Source organism: Anguilla anguilla, chromosome 17 (genome assembly GCF_013347855.1).
Source record: "Anguilla anguilla isolate fAngAng1 chromosome 17, fAngAng1.pri, whole genome shotgun sequence".
NCBI classification, from domain to species: Eukaryota; Metazoa; Chordata; class Actinopteri; order Anguilliformes; family Anguillidae; genus Anguilla; species Anguilla anguilla.
In genome coordinates this window covers 7,635,561-7,659,274 of record NC_049217.1, presented here as the reverse complement: position 1 = coordinate 7,659,274, position 23,714 = coordinate 7,635,561, and the positions used below count along the sequence as shown (strand labels likewise).

The window sequence follows — 23,714 nt, the reverse complement described above, 5'->3', positions numbered from 1 at the left end:
CGGAGCGATCCGATTGGTAGGAGGTCGGGCGGTCGGTGGAGTGTTAGGAGCCCAGCGATTGGTCAGGGGGCAGGCTAACCGCGAGAGGCGAGGCTTTCTCCCCTGCAGGAACTGTGCGAGCCCTTTCGGAAACGACATCAAACGAGGAAACACAGCAGCGAAGGACTCTGCCGCAGACGGAAGGTTCTCACGCGTTCCGCATCAGCACTGAAGGTAGAACAACACCATGGCTCTCTATTCATTTGCTTAGCAGAACTTTTTCAATATATATATAACATTTTTATTTCTCTATTTATTTATTTTTTGCTTAGCATAGTGCACTTTCCCCAGGTAACTGAGTGAGTAGATGCAGAACAGATTTGTGCGGGAGGAGAGAAGGATGGAAGATGGAGAGATGAGACTGACGGGCACTGAGCAGGGAGAGGCACGTAGATACGGAGGAGAGAAACAGATAAAGACAGTGAAATGGGCGTGGGGGGGGGGGGGGGGGTTTAAATCGCCTAAAACCTTTACAATAAATTTCCTCAATCTAAAAATCAGCATCATAATTTTTTTTTTTTTGAACAAATTGTTGTCAAAAAGACACACTCACAAACAGAAAAAAAGACAAAAAAAGTTTACAGTGAACCGATAAAAGCAAATTTAACCATAAGCGTGGCAACCATTATCATAACAAGCACAAATCGAAAATCTTGATTTTGTTCTGAACGAACTTAAGATGTATAAAGAATATTTACAGAAAAAAAACACACAACTCCCAGAAAAGGAATAACAGAAGACAAAGAAAGGCTAGGGAAAAAGTGAGGAAGGAAGGGAGGGGGAGAGAGGGAGGGAGGGAGGGAGGGAGAGAGAGAGAGAGAGAGAGAGCAGGGAATGTAAAATCAGAGAGGCAGAGAAGGGAGAGAGAGAAACTTAGTTCATTAGCAGCAGACAGCTCATTGGGCTCAGCAATAAAACACAAAGCTCCTCAGCTGCTACCGCAAATCAACTGCCAACAACACGCACTTTCAAAATGTACAGCGCTAATTTATAAAGCCCGTAGAATATCAAGTTTGCGCTCTTCGAAGAATAAAAACAACCGTCGAAATGAAAGCGTTCAAATAGCTGATGTAAATTCTTCAGTACTGACTCGTAATTGTTCGTAATTCGTGGTTTAACACACACCTCTTAAAGACACGCTCGCGCGGAACCGATAATGATTTATATACAGAGCGAAAAAAGCCCCTTCCCCTTGGCTCTCGCCCGCTCAAACAACGAGGGAAAGGGGGGGGGGTTGTTAATACAGTAATATACACGTTTGTGTGGCAGACGCGACAGTACGTTAACAGCTCGCTCGGCGCGAGGTAGCGACAGAGACGGAAATGAAGGAGAGCCAAGCCGGGCGGCTGCAGGAGGGGGGTGGGTCTGCCGTCCAAAAAGAAGCGACCCCGCTCGTGAAGAAAGAGAGAAAGAGAGAGATAAAAAAAAAGAAGAAAAAAAAACCATTCCAAGCAAGGACTAAAACCGGCTCTGATACCAATAGCGATCAGCTTACTGTGGAACTCTTAAAGCTGCGACACGGACAGAAACTCAGAGGAACGCGCAGGTTCCCCTCGTAAGAAACGAAAAGTAAACTGTTTTTTTTTTTTTTTTTTTTTTTTTTTTTAAATGGACATTGCTCGATTTTTTTGTATACTGTAAATTTACTGTACTTGTGTATATAGTTCGGAGTCTTCTTGTTCGGATAGTTTAGCGGCTTTATCGTCAGTCTTCATAGCTGGAAAACATTTAAAAATGAAAAAGTAAATAGTTAAAACTTTACCATCACAAAACTGTTTTGCAAAAGGTGAGTGAGGTGATGTTGAGGTTGTGTGAGGCAGGTTGTGTTGAGGTTGCGTGAGGCTCGTGGTGTTGAGGTTGCGTGAGGCTGGTGGTGTTGAGGTTGTGTGAGCAGGTTGTGTTGAGGTTGCGTGAGGCTGGTGGTGTTGAGGTTCCCTCACCTCTCTCCCTGCGGGGGCCAGTGACTCAGGAGCCCTGGTAGTTGGCCTGGAATCGGGCCGTTTCCTCATAGATCAGCTCCTTTAGCTTCTCCTTGGGCAGGTCGTCCAGCTCCATGTCAAAGGTGAAGGGCTCCTCTGCAACTGGCTACACACACACACACCCACCCACGCACACATGCACACGCACACACACACACACACACATGCACGCACGCACACACACACACACACACACATGCACGCACACATGCACACACACATGCACGCACACATGCACGCACGCACACACACACACACACACACACGCACGCACACATGCACGCACGCACACACACACACACAGACACACGCACACACACACACAAACATGCACGCATGCAGGCGCACAGACACGCACACACAAGCACACACTGGATTATTGCAGTGTACTGACAGACAGGAAGCTGAATAAGGCGCTTCCCCTGAGCGCTGACAGAAGGGCCTGAGAACAGCGCAGGTGAGCGTGCCCAGACAGGCGGGTTACTGCGTCGCCCGCTCCACCCCAGCCCCGTCCCAGCCCCGCAGGTCAAACTGCCCCTCGCATGACTGCCTGAATGAGCCTGCATGCTGCTGTAAAAAAAATTTTTTTTTAAAAGACCCGGAGAGCAGTCAGCAGGAACGCTGGGATCACGCGAAGAGGAAGGGAGGGAGGGAAAAGGAGGGAGGAGCTCCAGGAGGAACGCTACTTCCTGTCTCCCCGCGAGGCCGACACCTCCACACCTCCACACCTCAGGGTGTGTGCGGCCCCCACTCTTTACCCCGCACGAGAGCCGAAGCACAGGGCTGCATTTCAGCTGGCCAAAAAATGAAAAATTAAAAAATAAAAACCAAATGGCATCAAAGGCGCCATTAAAAAGCCTTGTGAGCACGAACGCAGGGCAGCGTCCTGCACGGACTCGCGCGAGCGTCACGTCTGATTAGCGCTTCGCAGACACGCAGGGGCCTGCTCACACGCTACCTGCACAGGTACGAGAGCTACCTGCACAGGTACGAGCATTACCTGCACAGGTACGAGCGCTACCTCCGAACAGCAGGAGTCGAGCCAGAGGCGAAGCTCCATGCTGGGTTCTTATTTCAGTGTTTATTACCGTTTATCAGAGTTAGCTATAAGCTAACCCATACCTGTAGCTATAAGCTAACCCATACCTGTAGTCTTTGTGTTAGCTATAAGCTAATCCATACCTGTAGCTATAAGCTAACAAATACCTGTAATCTTTGTGTTAGCTATAAGATAATACATACCTGTAGTCTTTGTGTTAGCTATAAGCTAATACATACCTGTAGTCTTTGTGTTAGCTATAAGCTAACCCATACCTTTAGTCTTTGAGTTAGCTATAAACTAATCCATACCTGTAGTCTTTGTGTTAGCTTAAACTAATCCATACCTGTAGTCTTTGTGTTAGCTATAAGCTAACCCATACCTGTAGCTATAAGCTAACCCATACCTTTAGTCTTTGTGTTAGCTATAAACTAATCCATACCTGTAGTCTTTGTGTTAGCTATAAACTAATCTATACCTGTAGTCTTTGTGTTAGCTATAAACTAATCCATAACTGTAGCCATTGTGTTAGCTAAAAGCTAGTCCTTACCTGCAGCCTTTGTGTAGCTGTAAGCTACTTCATACCTGTAGTTTACATTCAATCTCTTGTCTTAATTGAGCAAAAATAAAATTATATATATATATATAGAAATAGGGCACTACAGTAAGGGACATGCCTACAGTTACTGGTGGGAGTGCAATAGAGAGAATGAGTGAGATGGAGAAAGAGGGAGAGAGAGAGAGAGAGAGGGGGTACTGTATAAAGACATAGGAGCACGTACCTCATCAGTGGGGTCATAGTACTGTTCCAGGTAAGTATGTGCTAGAGCCTCCTCCACTGTGATGCGCTTGATGGGGTTAAAGGTCAGCATACGGTCCAGTAGATCCAAAGCTGTGAGGAAGAACAATTACAACGCAGCGAGTTAGTATTCTACGGCAAAATACCAAATTATACGACAAAACACTAACAAACTAGTGGCTAAATTCTACAGCAAAACACCAACAAACTAGTGGCTAAATTATACAGCAAAACGAGAACAAACACATGGCTAAATTCTACAGCAAAACGAGAACAAACACATGGCTAAATTCTACAGCAAAACGAGAACAAACGCATGGCTAAATTCTACAACAAAAACAAACTGCCAGCCATTTTCATGTTCTGCCCAATCGATCACCATGTGAGTAAAGAAACTTGCGACACTTAGGGGCAGCCGCCGTAACTGAACCACACAAATACTCAACATAGAGGCCATGAACGAATAGCACAGTTCAATCACACAAAAATATAACAGATTTTTATATGGTGTACATTTTCACTTTTCTACAGCAACAGCAAGTGTGTTGGTTCGACTGGTCTAGATTGTGAAGTTAGAAACACATTCATTTCCGTTGCGTGGAATCGAGGTGTAAACTGCGTCAGTGTAAGTACTGTAAGCCCTGGATGATATGGAGGGAAACGTATATATGCTCCAAAATCCACTGGAAAGCCTTCCCAGAAGAACGGAGGCTGTTTCAGCAGCAAAGGGGGAGGTCCAACTCCATATTAATGCCCGTAGTTTTTAATGAGATGTTCAACAAGTACACAAGGGTGTGATGTTCAAGAGTCCACATTCTTTTGGAAATGTAGTGTATCAAGAACACACATCTCAAAATCCCTTCGGGACCAAGCAGCTCACCTAAGTCTCAAGAAGCGGGCGAGGGGCGACATAGCTCAGGAGGTAAGACCGATTGTCTGGCAGTCGGAGGGCTGCCGGTTCAAACCCCGCCCTGGGCGTGTCGAAGTGTCCTTGAGCAAGACACCTAACCCCTAACCCCTAACTGCTCTGGCGAATGAGAGGCATCAATTGTAAAGCGCTTTGGATAAAAGCGCTATATAAATGCAGTCCATTTACCATTTACCAAGAAGCTAAATCATGACCTGGTTATCTTTTTTTGCAATCTACTGTAACTACCGTTAATGCTGACAGACGGCAAGCAAGCTTTGTGATGCGTTACGATTCAACAACGCCGGGATCACTTATGACTGTACGTCTCCGGTTTCTGCTGGTTTTGAGACAGAAGATGTTTATCGTCAGACATGAGGCGTGGAGTTGATTTTTCACAGGATGTGGCTGTGAAGCCACCGCAGTACAGATACTCGATCTGAATCGCATTTTTCCATACGCAAGTAAATATACCGCGTGAAGTACGCATATAAAGCAGTGTGAAACTAAAACACAGTTACATCCTGCGAAATTAAAATGTTTTATTTTTGTAGTGAGTCACAAATATTTAGATGGTTTCACAAATCTATAAATGGGGATTCACAAATATGTAAACAGTTTCACCAATATGTAAATGATTTCACAAATATGCCGAATGCGAGTCGCAATTATGTAGACTGAAGTTGCAAATACGTCATCCTGAGTATGGTTGTCTAACTGGTTGGAAGAATGTCCCCACCAAAACGTTAGCATGAGCCCATTAGCACAACTGTGACTTGGATTTTACAGCTTTGCTGCTCCATTCTACATACTTGTGACTCACATTTGACATATCTGTGAATCCACTCGACGTACTTGTTAAACAGTTTACATATTTGTGAAACCCCATTTACAGATTTGTGAAACAATTTACATATTTGTGACTTTTGCCAGAAAAAATACCTCCATATTTAAGGACCTAATTTCAACTTACATGTCAAACACACAGATACTACAATTGCATTTTACTGTCCAATCTCATCATTATAGAACATTCTGTGCACAATATGAGTTATCAGTGGGCTGCTTATCAAGAGCACCACCATTGTTTACGCGCCATCCCACAATGCACCGCACCATTTCAATGCCTCATCGTCTGCGGTTGGGATATTAGGACGTGCTAATAAAACAGCTGTGTGTTGCCGTGGTAACTGGACAGAGGTGTGGACACTGAGTCATTCAAATATTGAGACGTGATTAAGGATATAAAAAAGTGAGCCATTATGCAGGGAATAAAGAGAGAGAACAGAGCGTGTCCTGTGCTTTTGTAGGGCTCTTACTGGCAGTGTTCGTTTCAGGACACATTGCGTCTGATTGCCTGATGTGCGATCTACAGCGGAACTGAGGAGAGAAGCCAGCAAGCGCTTACATTTCCGATATGAGGTTTTTACAGCGCACTGTATATAGGCAGCCAACTCTTATCTTTGTGTTACCAATGCATTTGTGAATGTCTATACATGCAGTTACACTCTGTATGACTGCCTCTGTCTGTAGTTACACTGTGTGTGCGTGTGTGTGTGTGCATATGTGTGTGTGTGTGTGTGGGTATATATGTGTCTGTGTGTGTATATGTGTCTGTATGTGTGTGGGTGTATGTGTGCGTTTGGGTGTGCATATACTGTATGCACTCTAGATGCAGTAGCAGTGTACACACCCTTGCTGTATGTTCTGTAGATATACTCACACACACACACACACACACACACACAGACACACACACACACACACACACAGACACACAGACACACAGACACACACACACACAGACACACAGACACACAGACACACACACACACACACACACACACACACACACACACACACACACACACACACACACACACACACACACACACACAGTAGCAGAGCACACACCCTTGTTGTCGGCCTTGGGGAACAGCTTGCTCCAGGGGATCTTGGGCTTCTGCGGCAGGGACTGCAGGTAGTTCCTGGCCTTCAGGTTGATGATGCAGTTCAGGTCTTCCTGAGAGGGGGAGCCCAGGATGCCTGCGGGGAGCAAAGCCATTCCCGCGTCACACAGTGATGACATCATCAGGAGGAGCCGGCAAGCAGCGATACAGGCGGCGGCGGTGGCGCTAGGCCTGCGGCTAACGCTCACCCAGGATGAGGTTGAGCTGGTCCAGGTAGTGCTTCCCAGGGAAGATGGGCCTGTTGGACAGCATCTCCGCCAGAATACAGCCCACTGACCAGATATCGATAGACTTGGTGTAGCCCTGAGACGAAGAGGGTTAGGGTTAGGAGAGGGCCGACTGAGTCCCCACACAAACCATAAGGCATCCATCCATACACGGCTATTCACAGATATTTGTAACTGGAAATTTTCCTGGATAATAATTTTATTTATAAATTTTTCTTACAAAATATATAATTACATGCTTTTGCATCCAAACGTACTCCCAAAATCTCCTATGGAGAAAAAAACACTAATTTTTGCTCTCACTATTATTTAAATAACATTCCCTGGGTGTTTTACACGCAGTAAAGAAAGGCCTCTCCATGGAAGCCAGGAGCTGTGTGAGAGAGAGAGAGGCCATCTGTACACTTCTCTCAGGTCTCCCTCTACTGGAACACCGCAGGACCCACAGGCTTTCTCAGAGCGGATTGGCTACACGTTTTCAGTGTCCGGGCTGCACCAGCCAATGAAAGAGGAGCTTTACGCCCATTCGACAACATGCAGAACCAGCACAAAATGCAGTTTTTTTTCCTCTGATTTCGATACCTTGTGTGTTTTAAATGGAGTTTCCCCAGTTCTGCCAGTTTCAGGATGAATAATTATTTGGCAATAATTCTCAATAATTTATCAGATGATGTGATCTGAAAATGGTGGAGGTAACGCGCAGTGCACGTCATAGACACTAGAAGGCCAGATCTGAGAGCATCGCTGCTGTACATAATATACAGGGCAACACTGAAGCCCTGTTCACACCAGTGTCCAGTACGTACCTGAACAATCACAAACTAAATCACATATTCTTCTCTAATTATTGGTGAAAACAGAGGCATCTTAATAAATGTCAGTAATGTACAGTATTTCCTTCTGTTGTCTAAAATCTATCAGTAATTCAAAGGATTGTGTGATCCTGACATATAAATATCCTAATGCAGACAGGTTAAATATCCCCATATATACAGGGTAAATATCCCCATATATACAGGCTGACTATCTGCACATATACAGGTTAAATATCCCCATATATACAGGCTGACTATCTGCACATATACAGGTTAAATATCCCCATATATACAGGCTGACTATCTGCACATATACAGGTTAAATATCCCCATATATACAGGCTGACTATCTGCACATATACAGGTTAAATATCCCCATATATACAGGCTGACTATCTGCACATATACAGGTTAAATATCCCCATATATACAGGCTGACTATCTGCACATATACAGGTTAAATATCCCCATATATACAGGCTGACTATCTGCACATATACAGGTTAAATATCCCCATATATACAGGCTGACTATCTGCACATATACAGGTTAAATATCCCCATATATACAGGCTGACTATCTGCACATATACAGGTTAAATATCCCCATATATACAGGCTGACTATCTGCACATATACAGGTTAAATATCCCCATATATACAGGCTGACTATCTGCACATATACAGGTTAAATATCCCCATATATACAGGCTGACTATCTGCACATATACAGGTTAAATATCCCCATATATACAGGCTGACTATCTGCACATATACAGGTTAAATATCCCCATATATACAGGCTGACTATCTGCACATATACAGGTTAAATATCCCCATATATACAGGTTAAATATCCCCATATATACAGGGTAAATATCCCCATATATACAGGCTGACTATCTGCACATATACAGGTTAAATATCCCCATATATACAGGTTAAATATCCCCATATATACAGATTAACTATCCCCACACATACAGGTTAAATATCCCCATATATACAGGTTAAATATCCCCATATATACAGATTAACTATCCCCACACATACAGGTTATATATCCCCATATATACAGGTTAAATATCCCCATATATACAGGGTAAATATCCCCATATATACAGGTTAAATATCCCCATATATACAGGCTGACTATCTGCACATATACAGGTTAAATATCCTCATATATACAGGCTGACTATCTGCACATATATAGGTTATATATCCCCATATATGCTGGTTAAATATCCCCATATATACAGGGTAAATATCCCCATATATACAGGTTAAATATCCCCATATATACAGGCTGACTATCTGCACATATACAGGTTAAATATCCCCGTATGACAGGTTAAATATGCCCACATATACAGGTTAATTATCCCCGTATGACAGGTTAAATATGCCCACATATACAGGTTAATTATCCCGGTCTGACGGGTACCTTGGAGTTGAGCATGATCTCAGGAGCGCGGTACCAGCGTGTGGCCACGTACTCCGTGAGAAAGCCTGTGTGGTCGTGCTCTGGGTCCGCTATCCGCGCCAAGCCAAAATCACAGATCTGAGGAGGAAAGAACCAGAGTCAATGCAAAAACTCAAACACCCCCCAGAATCCTCACACACACCACTGCCCTAACCCAAAAGCTCAAACACCCACAATCCTCACATACACACACACACACCACTGCCCTAACCCAAAAACTCAAACACCCACAATCCTGATACACAGAGCTAGGATGAGGTCTCATGGCACACCAGTGACCCCCACTGATTGATCAGGCATGCACCATATGCCTGTTAAGGTGCATATAAATCAATTTCCTTCGACTCAGGGCAAGCCTGATTTGTAGACTGCGGCGTGTATAAGACATGCCCACGGACATTGTGCGGTTAACATGTGCTAACATTAATATGCTAACATGTGCATACTAACGGCGCATGCTAACACGTGCATGCTAGCATGCGCATGCTAACATGTGCATGCTAGCCTGCGCATGCTAACGTGTGCATGCTAGCCTGCGCATGCTAACATGTGCATGCTAGCCTGCGCATGCTAACATGTGCATGCTAACTGGCACCCTTCCCAACCAACAGTGGAGTAAATATGATATGGCTGCTCCAAATTGGGAGAAAAGGGGAAAAAGTATTTTAAAAATTCAGAATACATACATTTTTCATTCAAATAACACTGCAGATTGCGCAATAAGATTTGTCAGCATGCCTGAAAAAGTGACATCACGTCGGCAGCTGAAAATTAAGATCTTAAGATCCAGACAACTCATCTTCCATGCCCCACAGAGAGAGCCGTTTTAAAAGTAGCGTGGGTTCACTAAATTAAAACAACTTTTTGGTCTTGCCAATTTAAACAAATTATTCTCAAAGGACTCCAAAGCGATTCGGAAATTACAACTGATGGCCGAATCTGCAGCACTGAAGAGCAAAGGACTCCCAAAAGCCTGTTGCGTGGAATCTTGCATCAATGTGTCAAGTGTACAGAAGCCAACAATAAAGCCAGTCATTCGGTGAAACCCGGCCTTCACAGCGGTCAGTTAGTGTGCAATGGAAATCACAGGAAATAGCCATTTCTTTTCCATATTTGCAAAACCAAGCCAAACTGCATTCAAATATACCTTCACAATTTCACCACTTATGTGGGGGGGGGGGGGCATTACTGTGCCATTAAGACCAGGACACACCAGTAGGACTCCAGTTGGAACCCATCTCTTAAATGACATTACTTTAAATTGTGTATTTTTCCTGTTTTGAGGCAATGTAATATCTACCTTGTTTTATCTGACCGGTGGCTTTGGAAGGTACTGGGAATTGTACCTCATTGTATCTGGTCTCTCTCTTCACCAATCAAAACTGCAGAAGCAGTCAGCATAACCCAGACACCGTCTGCTCAGAAACAGCACTACCCGCCTAGCCTTTAACATCCTACATTACCCATAAAACCCGTAAATGTAACGCCATTGTTATGAACAGCGGTGGCCGACCCGGGCACCAGAGTCGCGAGGCCTTCCGACTCTCGTTTAACCCTAAAATCGGCAACGGGTTCGAACCCCCGAAACCGCATGAGTCACCCCTATCTGCGTGATCAGTCGCTACCGGGACCGATTCAGTTTTGAGCGGGGCCAGAAGTCGGCTGACCCCGCGGCTCTCCGGACGTCGGCGTTGCCGCGGCGACGGGGGCTCACTTTGAGGTCGCAGGTGGTGTTGATGAGCAGGTTGGAGGGCTTGAGGTCTCTGTGCAGCACGTTGGCAGAGTGGATGTACTTGAGGCCTCTCAGGATCTGGTACAGGAAGTAGCAGATGTGGTCGTTGCTCAGCTGCTGAGTCTTCAGCAGCTTGTACAGATCCGTCTCCATCAGGTCCTGCACGATGTAGCTGGGGGGAGGGGGGTGCAGTCAAGGTCACAGAGGGCATTGCGGTGCATGACAGGCGCGTCATAGGGACCCTATGCGGGGTCATGCTACGGCTAAAGGCTACCGCCACAAACAGACTAAGTGTAAAACCACGAGTGATGAGAAGACCGTATTAGCCGATATCCAGGATGCTAACGCGAGCGGTGGAAAAAGACTGCTGAACTGAAGAAATACAATACGCTGCTGGTCAATACTCACTGCAGCCTGCTGTGTAGGGCTCTACTGCAGAGAAAGGGCCTTAAACTCCTAGCAATGGTCTCTAGTGACGCACACCAGTCAGATGTGTCTGTTCTCACTAATATACACACGTACACACACACACATACACGCACACACACAAGCAAACACACACACACACACACATGCAAGCAAACACACACACAAGCAAACACACACACACACACACACACACGCGTGCGCACACACACGCACAGACAGGCATGCATGCACGCACACACACACACTCCTGGAGTACCTTACACCCCATTATACCCCTGCAGCCTGGCCTGGTGCAGAGAGGGAGCCGCACTCCACTTCAGTACGCACTAAACGCAGCTGAGCACAAGCACCATTTGAAAGACGGAAAGCCGATACTCACGTTAATGACCACAGAAAGCTCACATTACAAACCGAAACCGAATCTCTCGCGACACAATAGTGCCACAGGCATCAAGCGCTGGAACGCATCTGTACCGTCCTGTCCGTGTTCAGAACAGTTCTCGACAACCCAACCCAAAAAACACGTTTACCAATACGCTCAGCCCTTTTTACATCCAACAGCAAGCAAAACCTTTAACAGCGGACCTGTCCACGGTCACCAAAAGCCACACGAACGCCCGAGTTAAGGGTGCGGTCAGCGCTGTCCCGCTAAGACGGGGTCACCCAGCGCGGACGCAAGCTTTAGTCCCAGCCCGGCGCGAAACCACTGACACTCCCCAGCACAGACACCCAATTCAACAAATGATCCAATCACGTCCTCCACGGAGACCTTGATCAGTCAAAATACATGTTGCCCTGGGCCAGAACAAAAACCTGCCCCCCACGCCGGGCCTTCTTGGGCGATGCCAGACACCCCTCGCACTAGACCTTCGCAATCAGTGTCGCTCCGAGCAACGGCTATTTTTCCGAGCGGCCAGAGCCCCCCACGAGCCCCCACCCCACCCCCGGTGTAAAAAGGATACACGTCCCTCATGTTGTCGATGTGCCGGGCTCTCAGGATGTCGTTGATGCCGATGATGTTCTCGTGGCGGAACCGCAGAAGGATCTTGATCTCGCGCAGCGTGCGCTGGCAGTACGTCTGGTGCTCAAACGGGCTGATCTTCTTGATGGCCACTCGCACCTTGTTCACGTGATCGAAGGCCGAGCTGGAGCCGGAGGGGCGGGGCAGATAAGGTCACGACTGAGCATGCAACGCTGACAACACTTTATTACACACAATTCAAACTGACAGATTTTTAAAAAAGAAAATAACAATATAATAATAGCAAGCGATAATAATTTAAAACCAGACATAACTGCTGTGCGTATTGGTCTATGAAGATAGACATTTTGACTAATATTCCTGAAACGTCAGTCACCTTCTGAGATAATTACATATCCCTTCTCAATCTTGTGACATATGTTGACAGGTTAGTGAGATTCACCTTGTGGTATGGGTTAAGTGTTCTCCGTACAGTTTAAAACACTACAGACGTGTGTGGATTGGACAGAACGGCATCAGTCTCAGTAACCAATCATTTTTGTTTTTTATTTAATTGATGTCGTCCACGTTACTGGACACTGTACATGTCACAGACTAGATCATTTCATTGAGACTAAACTGGCATAGATAGTTAAAATGCTGAGTTTACAGCGATGTGGCTGACCGACGGTTCAAGCACATCAGTGCACGTCAAGCACATCTAGCCGGCGGATAATGTGGAGCGATGCTGTAGGACGCTATTTTGTCCATTACGCACAGGTTACCGCGGCAGTAGAGGTTTGTTAGAGATGGTCTCTTAGCACACAGCCAACACAAGCCCTGCGGCGTACCTAGTCACTGCAACAGAAGACAATAACCTGCTCTAGGTAAGCTAGAATAAACTACCCAATAACTACAAACCATGACGTTAGCAAGCTAGCCACCAAACACACATTATAACTGGCTAAGGACATAACCTGTGTTAGTTTTTCATAACTGCAGAGGACAGTACAGCTGTTGTCTCGACTCATCTACTGTAGAACAGCTAGCCAACTCGATAGGCCGGCTAGCAAGCTAGCCTGCCTAATTCGGAAACAGAAGGACCACGCCTAAAGCTAGCTTCCCAACTAGCTAGTGAGCCAACCGCTTTAGCCTCGCTAATATAGTATGCCAACATTGCTAGCAATTTAGTCTTACTTTGTTGTTGCAGTTGCTAACATAAGATTGTTAACAAGTCATAAATTACGAAATCCACAACACGAGAACGGAGTGAAACCAAAACAAGACCACGCAGCTTGCCTACTTAGAGGGTATAGCCAACTGCCTTGCAACTGTGCTGTACATGTATGTATAAATTCATCAAGTAGATACTTTCCTGTCCCACGAACAAGTTATCTATTGCTGGATTTCAGTTAAATCGCTAAAGTCGTATCATCTTCTCTTAGAAATAGGACATCGTTACCTAGTACCGAAGTTATCAGAAAGCTGGCTGACATTCATCATAGTCATAGTGTTAATCAGATTTACTCTTACCACACCATTCCGTAGGCCCCCTCCCCGATATACAAAAGGTCGGTGTAGCGCGGACCGACGTCAAAATTTTGCCCCTTCACCGACTCCAGGCCGGGCTTGGATCCCGCCGCTTCGGTGGCTCCTCCGGGCGCCGCGGCGTTGCCAGGCTCCGTGGCGCCGCTATTTGAGCCTGCGGCTCCGGCGGCTGCTGCGCTGCTGCTGGAATCTGCCATGGCTGTGTCGTGTAAAACGGCTGCTTCGGTCACTTTTCGGGGAGGGGGCCTGACGCTCACCTAAAATAGTTGGAAATCAATTTTTTCTTACAGAAATGTTTCTTTTATTCGGCTTCTCTGGCTGAAAAATTCACTGGGACACAGCAAGGCCGCTGCGCTGTGTAAATGTAAACCAAACGGATTCACTGTGTGAACGCGCCTCTGTCGCGCTCTCGCCGCAATACCAAGCGCGCGCGCCCGTCAACATCCAGAGCGCGGCCCTTACGCTCGGTATTATCTTTAGTGAGACTCAATTCTGCGTTACATTCGCGTAGATCTACTCCTTCGTTTTTGATGTACTGAGAGATGTGATTGGACGACCTGCGCAGAACTGACTTCCAAAAGAATTACTGCAATGTGGCCTTTGTCAAAATATGGGTGGAGGCTTGACAACTCACGTCATAATAGCAGTTTCCCAGCAATGTCGAGTACGGAAATAATAATAATTGCAGATGACAGTAATTCGCATGTAAACATGAGTCCTGCAAGTACCCCTTTCATCGACAAAACTATGTTCTCATGTACTCAGGCCATGGCACCATCACAGTGCCCACGTTCCCGATACCAGGTATTTCCTCATTACATGCAGATTATGTGCACACGAGTTTGTGCCCATGCACGCCAGAAGTACACGTAGAAGGCAAGTCTCGGCAGCTGAACTACAGTCTGGAATGTGATGTGCACAGGCAGCAGCACAAAACAAAAGGCAACCTTGCGTTCAGTTGTTCACAGATCATTGATCATTCCAATTGCATGAGGCATGTTGGGTTGCCTCTGTTGCACTGTACCAGACCTGGGCACTTGGGATATGTATGTTTTTTAATGTATTTGAAATACTTTTAACTCTTTAGCTGCAGGTATAACACAAAAACGCTTCTGCAAATCCCTGAAACCTTTCAATGAAGCAATGTTACTAGCCAAAATATACAATTACATGATAGAAGATTTTTTTTCTCTGAATATTGGTGAAAATAAATATATAAAGTTGGTAGTAATATGTAGGATGTCTCCTAGTGTCTTAAAATCTTAGTATTTTTAAACTAAGTATTTTACCCAGGTTATTGCACTCAAAAACTATTAGTAAATGTATCAGTAAACATATCTCAGCTTCAAATGATTTAATATTGTTTATGTACTGACCTGTGACGCCCTTAGTTTTGATAATAGACTTAGATTGTGCTATTGTTTATTTTGTTCCTTTTTGCTTCCTTTCCAGCTCACAGTCATGCATTTTCAACCTTGAGTATAGCAGCTTGTTTTATTGCTGCCCAAAATGGCGTAAATATAACCAGTGTTGTGAAGGGTCTGCTGACAGGGCTCTTATCAGTAGGCAGGACAGAGCAAGGTGCAGTGGTTCGTTATCTGGTTAGTTGCCTTGGTGCACAGCGCCTGTTGTAATGATCCGATGTGTTGCTAGGGGCCTCAGACAGCATCAGAGGATGTAAGACACAAAGTGCTCTCATACGGTGGTGAACTAAGGCAATTACGCTTTGGAGTATTGATGGGGATCATCAGTCTGAGTGGGTGGAGAGGTCAGCATCGAGGTCAGCGCCTACAGTAAGAATTAGACAAGAGGCAGACACAGTGTATGGAGGTGTTTGAAAGGGACTGTATTAAGAGATTCCCTCTTACAGCGTACAGAATCAGAATAGAACTACGTACTGTAGACAGTATTCTCCACCCAACCGTATCCAAGCAACTAAACTGCAGAAACAAGAACATGTTTAGAAATCAATCTATGTGTACAGGAGCTTTGTGCTGTGAACTGAACTGAAAATGAAACGGTTTGCTGTTATTTTTTCTGCTGCAAAAATTACATTAATGTGTAGTGGATGATGCTATTTTTGAAGAAGAAAAAAACGCTAACTAAATGTTAAAATGCAGTAAATGTAAGGTGCTATGATTGTGAAGCCATTATGATGCTAAAATAACACTTAGCTATGGGAAGCGTATTCAGACACTGCAAAAAATATGCCGCTGGACACAGGAAAACTGTCTGCGCGAATCAAGCTATTTCTACCCACTCAAGTCAATCAGGTAGGTCTTTGCTTGATGAACACGTGGTGTCATGTCAGATTTCACTTGAATAACCTCAATAACAGGCTAAAGTAGCCTAACGTATTAATACAAATATAATGTACTTTAACAGTGCTGCATGTTAACTGGATTTGTAACTAACTATAACTTAATCTTTCCCCTACCATTCCACATTTCTACGCTCAGTTTCAAGTTAATTTAAATATAAAATTGAATAAAGTGCGGAGCATTTGACAGTCATGTCATGCACACTCCCAAACGAGTGCAGGGTGGCGCTTGTGTGACGCCTAGAACTGCGCTATTGCGTCTGTCTGCTGTACTTCCTAGTTACAGCCAGTTGTGGGAGTGTGTGTATTGATTGGGGATGGTAAAAGTGCGGAACTGGGTTGGGCCGATTCGGATAGCTTTAACTCTGTTAGGATTCCGACACTCCGTCTATACTGTCGGAACCAGGTAACGTTACACTCAAAATTATTTTTTACGCAATGCATTCTTTCATATTGTATAGTTTGCTCGATAGCAAGCTAGCTAACGTTAGCCATTCACAGTCTACCATGCTAACTGACATTAGCTATCTTACTAAACGTGATTCAGATGTGGACGTTACCAGAGAAGTTAACGACATAATTATAGACCCACACGTTACAACTTTATCCAACGTTAGATACTAGCGATGGCGATTATTATGTTTCTTTAAAAAGGCAATCAACATCGCTGGCTAACGAGTTAAGCTCATCTAACAAATAGGCTACTTCCTTTTGAATTTAATACCTTGGACAGCGAAATATAGCCTAATCAGCTGGAGTTCGCTGCATTTTTAAAACATTTGACTTGCTATGACTTATTTTACAGCAGTCATGCTGCATGGCATGCTCTTCCAGTGTCGATGGAAATTAGGAACACGATAACCAAAGGCAAGGCAAGTTCTGGGGTCCAGTTTCTGACCAAGACCTCATACGAGAGTAGCCTAGTTAATGTTATGTTTCAGGACTGGGAAGCGGTGAGTCTGCAAGATACCACATGGGTAGAGGATGTACGAAATGATTTATTCGGTAACTTTTTCCTCTTTTTCTGTTAGTCATCATTTTTCATGCCCGCTGACCCAGTGCACCTCTGCCACAAGAACCAGTGAAATCGTCGGGCGCGCTCACAGCCACTGCACGCCGATATCCAGCCTGTGCACCATGCCTTCTGTCGCGCATGTCAAAGCCCGATGCCCGCTGTATCCCGGCTCGGACACCCGCAGGTTCCCGGTTCCGGACGACAAGGTGAAGTGGGAGACGACATGGACGGACTATAAACCCGTGAACTACACAGCTCCCTCTGTGCTGAAGAACCCGCCCTGGGCAGACCCAGACATAGGGTGAGTTAGATAGCGGGAGACTTCTCACACAGCGAAACGCACGATGCCTTATCCCGGTGGAGCGCGTGTCTGATGACTGAACCCCCTCTTCTTTCACACAGATCCTTTTCCCCAAAGTTCAACGCTGTAGACGGGTCTGTGGACAGGACAAGTCACGTGGGAACATACAAAGTCGAGCAGGGAAGACCGCTGTAAGTCTGTACCAAACTCTAAATCACTGTTGAAAGTTGAATATAGGTGCGTTTTTAACACTGAAATGGGTAAAGGTAGTGGGAGTTGAACATCTTTATTCCATTATTTTTAGGAATCCTTGCGGCCGCACTGGTTTGGCTGGAAGAGGCTTACTTGGCCGGTGGGGTCCAAATCATGCAGCAGACCCTATTGTGACCAGGTAATTTTGGACAAATTAAAATCTACTGTAGAGTAGCGTTAGCGTGTGCGCATGCTTGCTGTAGCAGGCTGTGTCTGCAGGGAAGCTGTACTGTAGAGTAGCGTTAGCATGTGCACATGCTTGCTGTAGCAGGCAGTCTCTGCAGGGAAGCCCTACTGTACAGTAGCGTTAGCATGTGCACATGCTTGCTGTAGCAGGCAGTCTCTGCAGGGAAGCCCTACTGTACAGTAGCGTTAGCGTGTGCACATGCTTGCTGTAGCAGGCTGTCTCCATTCAGCTGTGATGAATATGGCTCTGTGTGGAGTCAGTCTCCTCCTCTGTTTTTGAAGGTGGAAACGAGATTCGGCTGGTCAGCGCGTTTTAAATGCACACTCCAAGCTCCCGGTCCTCCAGTTCATCTCCATCAAGAGGAAGGACTGTGGGGAGTGGGCAATACCAGGGGTCAGTCTCTTTCTGTTCCTCTCTCCCTCTCTGTCTCTCCTTCTCTCTCTCTGTTCCTCTCTCCCTCTCTGTCCCTCTTTATCTCTTTCTTTTTCTCTCCCTCCTTCTCTCTCTGTCCCTCTCTCTCACTCTTTCTGTCCTTCTCTCACTCTCTCTCTCTGCTCGAATCTCGGCTTGGGGCCTTTCTGTTTGGAGTGTGCATGCTCTCCCCGTGTACGCGTGGGTTTCCTCCGAGTACTCCAGATCCCTCCCATAGTCCAATGATATGCAGGTAGGCTAATTAGAGACCTTAAATTTCCCATAGGCATGAGTGTGAGAGTGAATGGTGAGTGAATGGTGTGTGTGCCCTGCAATAGTTTGGCTGCCTGTCCAGGGTGTATTCCTGCCTCTTGCCCAATGCACGCTGGGATAGGCTCCAACACCCACCGCAACCCTGCCCTGGATAAGCGGGTGTAGATGGTGGATGGGTGGATGGATGACTATTATCACATGACCCATAATGCAACACCATGTGGCCAGTGAACACTATATTTGTTCAGTGGTCAGAAATGAGCTCCTTAGCACCCCCATTTTGTTCGATTGGGCCAATCTGATGTCTGCTGATTGGCACGCAAAGTTTCTTGGTGTTACCTGAATCCGTTTGTTTGTGAAAAGACACGCCCACCCCCTTTGGCTCGTCAGTGTCGTCAGACAGAATGGGGTGAAGGTACAACCCTGTCTCTGTTGGCGGAGGTAGTAATACTTGATGCCAAATAGAACCAAAAGCTTTTTAAAAATCAATAAATAAAAAAGCTCTCTCTGTTTCTCCCTCCCTCCATCTCCATCCCCCTCTCTCTCTCTCACTCTATATCTCTCCCTCTCTCTCTCCCTCCCTCCATCTCCATCCCTCTCTCTCTCTCCCTCTCTCACTGTCTCTCTCCCTCCCTCCCTCCATTTCCATCCCTCTCTCTCTCCCTCTCTCACTCTATCTCTCTCTCTCCCTCCCTCTCTCCCTCTCTCTCTCTCTCTGTCTTTTTCTTGCTCTCATTGTGCATTATTGCACTCTGCCCTGTAAGTGATTGTAATATAAAGTCATGATGATGATGATGATGTGTGTGTGTGTGAGTGCTACTGTGCCCAAGGGTGTATTGGCAGGACAGTTCAGTACATTCTGTACCACAATATAGTTTGCACCATAAAATATGTGTTTATCCTTTAGTGTGCTCAGTGGCAATCAGTGCCCCTTTTTTTGTTAACTGAGTGGCTGCAATATGATAGTTGTCTCACACCACACTGTTCTCTCTCTGTCTGTTTCCCTGTCTGCTCTCTCTCTCCCTCTCTCTCTCTACCCCTCTCTACCCCCCTCTCTCTCCCACCCTCTCTCTCTGTCTGTCGCCCTTTCTGCTCTCTCCTTCTCTTCCCCCTCCCCCTACTCTCTCTCACTCTCCCCCTCTCTCTCTCCCCCTTTGCTCACCCTCTCTCTTTCTCTCTCTCCCCCTCCTCCTTTCTCTCTTTCTCTCTCACTCTCCCTCTGTCTCTCCCCCCTCTCTCTCTCCCCCCTTGCTCTCTCTCTCTCTCCTTTCTCCCCTCTCCTCCCCCCCTCTCTCAGGGTATGGTGGACCCAGGGGAGGTGGTGACCCTCACCCTGCAGCGGGAGTTCTCAGAGGAGGCGCTGGACTCCCTAAAAGCCTCCCCCAAGGAGAAGGAGAAACTTCAGGAGCGTATCACCCGGCTCTTCAGCTCGCCAGGCCTGCAGGTCTCTGTGCTCGGCTCGTCATGTCTGTCTGTGGGCGAGGCTTGGCTGCATTCATGCATGTCCTGTAAGGCTGTCGAAAGTGTCATGAAATTGAGTTTGAATATTAGCTTTTGTAATTAGTCAGAATTAGAATATATTCGAATATCATTTGCATATAATTAACAAAAATAAGCTGCTTATTGTCGGGCGCAATATGCACGTGACGCTCTCTCTAAACTGGCCTGCGCGTTATTTTCCACAAGCGGGCAGTAGAATAGAGGATATCGGTGAACTTTCATTACTACATTTGGGGCCTCATTTATAAAAAGTATTTTAGAGCAACCGTGTGGCGCGTATGTAGAAAATCATGTCAAAGTAGTGATTTATAAAATTTCAACATGACTCGATTTGACCGTGGAAACGGTTGTGGCTCTACGTCGGGTCTTCACTTGACGTATGCACACGCAAGTTCATTTTATAAATGAGCCCCCTGCAGTTTCTATAGCCTAATGCACAAATGATTAAAGCACTTTCTCGTGGATGTAATTTGCCACAACTCGTGATTTATTAATCACAATAATAGGGGAATAATTATTTATATGAAATCCCTGTTTATTTGTTAACACAAAAACTATTAAACGGCTAATACTTGTAGCTTAAAACAACATAAATTACTTACTCTGTTTAGTTTGTTTAACTTCTTTCATCATCCAATTTTATCAATTTTATCTTCAGAACAGAAAGGAAACATAGCCTGCCATGGGAACATTATTTAGCCTAAATTGTTAGCTGACCAGATTTGTTGAACAAAGCTCAAAAAAGAGACTGGCTCGCGAGGCTAGCTGACCAGTGACGGCGTCCATGAAGCTGAAAGTATCACCGGAGGTTATTGGCAAGGAAAACCAGACGATCCACTTGCTCTGGGTCCAGGGCAGAACGTTTTTTGTTGACAGAGGAAGTTAGCACAGGAAATGAACTTTGCATGCATGAACCTGGCATGAACATGATTCGCCACATGAAATTAAAGCCTGTATATTCATGTTAATTACAAAATGCGGGATCCAAAACTAATATTCGAATGCTCAAATTTAGGTTTGAAGGTTCAAACTTTAGGTCTGAAAAAAAAAAGATTTTCGAATATTTTTCGAACTTCGAATATTTTTTGACAGCCCTAATGTGTCCTGTCTGTGTGTGGGCATGGCTTGGCTGTGTTCATGCGTGTTAAATTCTCTCTCTCTCTCTCCCAGGTGTACAAAGGTTATGTTGATGACCCCCGAAACACGGATAATTCCTGGATGGAAACAGTTGCCGTTAACTTCCACGACGAGACAGGTCGCTATCTGTTGCTTACATTACATTACATTACATTACATTACAGGCATTTGGCAGACGCTCTTATCCAGAGCGACGTACAACAAAGTGTATAACCATAACCAGGAACAAGTATGACGAAACCCCTAGAGAGAAGTACCGGTCCAAGTGCAGGGAACAACCGCATAGTTCAACTTGGACCCTGAAGGTTAAGCTGATTAACACTAACAACGAGAACGGCAACAACGCAGTCGATGGAAAAAATACAAGCAGTAGTTAAGACAGTTAATGCACCTAAGTCACCTACGAAACAGCTGCCTAGTTACAACCCTAAGCTTACAGTCATTTACAGGGGGGTAGGGAGGGATGGGGAGAGGTGCAGCCTGAAGAGGTGAGTCTTCAGTCGTCGTTTGAAATGGGTCAGTGTCTCAGCTGTTCTGACCTCCACAGGGAGGTCATTCCACCATCGTGGGGCCAGAACATAATAATGCTAACTTTAACATGACTGACTGTGCAGTTTAAATGGCTTCCAGCATTACTGACGTGGCTGTGCCCGTTCTTGCTCAGGGGACAGCGTGAGTGAGCTTCCTCTGCAGGCGGGCGACGACGCGGGTCAGGTGACCTGGGTGGACGTCGGCTCGGCGGTCCCGCTGTACGCCAGCCACTCGCAGTTCCTGGAGACCGCCGCCCGGGAGAGGCACGCCCACTGGTAGCCCGCCGCCCCGGGCGCGGAGGAAGAGCTGCGCGGTTTTCGAAATTCGGCGCGGCGTTCCGCCGCCGGCAATCAAAATAAACACGTCGTCTGGATCACGTGACGTCGCTGGTAATTACGTTTTCATCAGTAGGAGAGAGTAGGTACAAATGTAACAGTTTTTGGATTTTGCTCGTTTACTCAGAAAATATTTAGCCTAGCACTTTTTTACTTCAGATTTTACTTCAAACAGCTTTGACATGTCAGCAGTCATTACCCGTTTCAGTTACGTTTATAACTTGATCGAGTCGGATATAATTTAAACCAATGCACAAGCAGTCCAGTGTTACACTGTTACACTCATGCGACCTATTCGGTATAATTGTTACAGAGGGGAGGAATAATTGTAACAGTAAATGATAAGGCCCTATAATGCGCATATGGAGGTTTTCTCAACACATACTAATGTTAATCAAGGAAACACATATCCATTGGTAATGTGAGACCAGCCACATCCTCAGAAACCGTACAGACTTTTCAAGGACAGATGACTGCTTAGAATGATGTATGATTTAATTATTGTATAAAAAAAAGCCTTGTATCCAAAAATTACTTCCAGGACAGATTTTTACTTAGCTCAAGCAGTTTTTAAAAAAATATTTCCTGAGAAGACTGTCAAATTACTCTTTAGGCAATTGTAGAGGACTGAATTGTGCGTGTAGAAACCTGAAATGGCTGCTGTAGCATCAGTGTACAAAAGGTCATTGACCGTGTTACATTTATGGTGCGTTATTTTTATACCGACTCTCCCCTACACTCAGGAGCAGGCTGTACTCATTCGATCCTGAAGAGCCAGCAGGGGTAGCACACTTTCTTTAAACCCCCAGGGGCCAAACTACACCAGTCTGTCTGGCAGAAAAAAAAATCTGCAGGTTATAAACACGTGTTCATGCCACCCTGATCTGATTGGCTGGTCGTGAGCGTGTGCCGTGTGAACATGTTCTTTTTTTTGACTGATCTGCCTTGATTGACACTCCCTTGATTGACACACAACCAACCTTCTGCTTTACTGGCCGCATTCTTCACTTCCTGTCTCCTGCTGTGTACAATAAGGCCTTCAGCTTTAAATGGGCAACACTTTACACTGAGCTGCAGCTATACCTGTGTGGTTAAATTGTAACTAATTTGGTAGCGAGAGTTGCCTTACGGTATTCTTAGTTACACAGGTGAAACGAGGCCAGCCCTGCTGCATGTCTGCTGCTAAAGTGAAGTAATTCCGTATCATGAAGAAATGTCGTGAAATTAACAGGCAAGGTTTATTTTTTGTGTATAATGAAGATATGGCTTATGAGTGTAAATACAATATTTAAAAATATTTACCAGTGCAGTTAATAATACCGCTAACTGTTGTTTTGCGGTTCCTATGTTGGAGTTACTCAGTAATAACCTCTCATTACCAAATTAGTTACAGTTTAACTACACAGGTATAGCTGCAGATCAATGTAAAGTGTTAACAAAAAATGAATAGTAGACACACCCTGCAGGTACTGCTTAGCAGCTCAACAAGATCTCTAGCTGTTGGATGAGGTGCGCTTTGTTA

At 45.4% G+C, this 23,714-nt stretch overlaps 2 protein-coding genes across 4 annotated transcripts; one reads left to right on the top strand and one right to left on the bottom strand.

Moving 5' to 3' along the window:
- Nucleotides 1-563: 563 nt before the first annotated feature.
- On the bottom strand, nucleotides 564-14,314 carry mapk3 (mitogen-activated protein kinase 3). Its single transcript, XM_035398185.1, has 9 exons — nucleotides 13,916-14,314; nucleotides 12,384-12,566; nucleotides 10,975-11,164; nucleotides 9,222-9,338; nucleotides 6,922-7,036; nucleotides 6,678-6,809; nucleotides 3,840-3,949; nucleotides 1,980-2,124; nucleotides 564-1,756 (listed from the first exon to the last, which is right to left on the bottom strand). The coding sequence occupies exons 1-8, from the start codon at nucleotides 14,125-14,127 to the stop codon at nucleotides 2,005-2,007; spliced, it is 1,179 nt and encodes a 392-aa protein (XP_035254076.1). The 5' UTR covers nucleotides 14,128-14,314; the 3' UTR covers nucleotides 564-1,756; nucleotides 1,980-2,004.
- On the top strand, nucleotides 13,102-22,745 carry nudt9 (nudix (nucleoside diphosphate linked moiety X)-type motif 9). Of its 3 annotated transcripts, none has more exons than XM_035398192.1 (8): nucleotides 13,102-13,269; nucleotides 17,282-17,566; nucleotides 17,668-17,757; nucleotides 17,871-17,957; nucleotides 18,287-18,398; nucleotides 19,987-20,133; nucleotides 21,360-21,444; nucleotides 21,991-22,745. In XM_035398192.1, exons 2-8 carry the CDS (start codon nucleotides 17,388-17,390, stop codon nucleotides 22,134-22,136), a joined length of 846 nt encoding a protein of 281 aa, XP_035254083.1. In that variant the 5' UTR covers nucleotides 13,102-13,269; nucleotides 17,282-17,387; the 3' UTR covers nucleotides 22,137-22,745. The 3 variants fall into 3 exon arrangements, with proteins under 3 accessions (XP_035254083.1, XP_035254082.1, XP_035254081.1); XM_035398191.1 differs by lacking the exon at nucleotides 13,102-13,269 and adding an exon at nucleotides 14,466-16,203; XM_035398190.1 differs by lacking the exon at nucleotides 13,102-13,269 and adding an exon at nucleotides 16,233-16,656.
- Nucleotides 22,746-23,714: the final 969 nt, after the last annotated feature.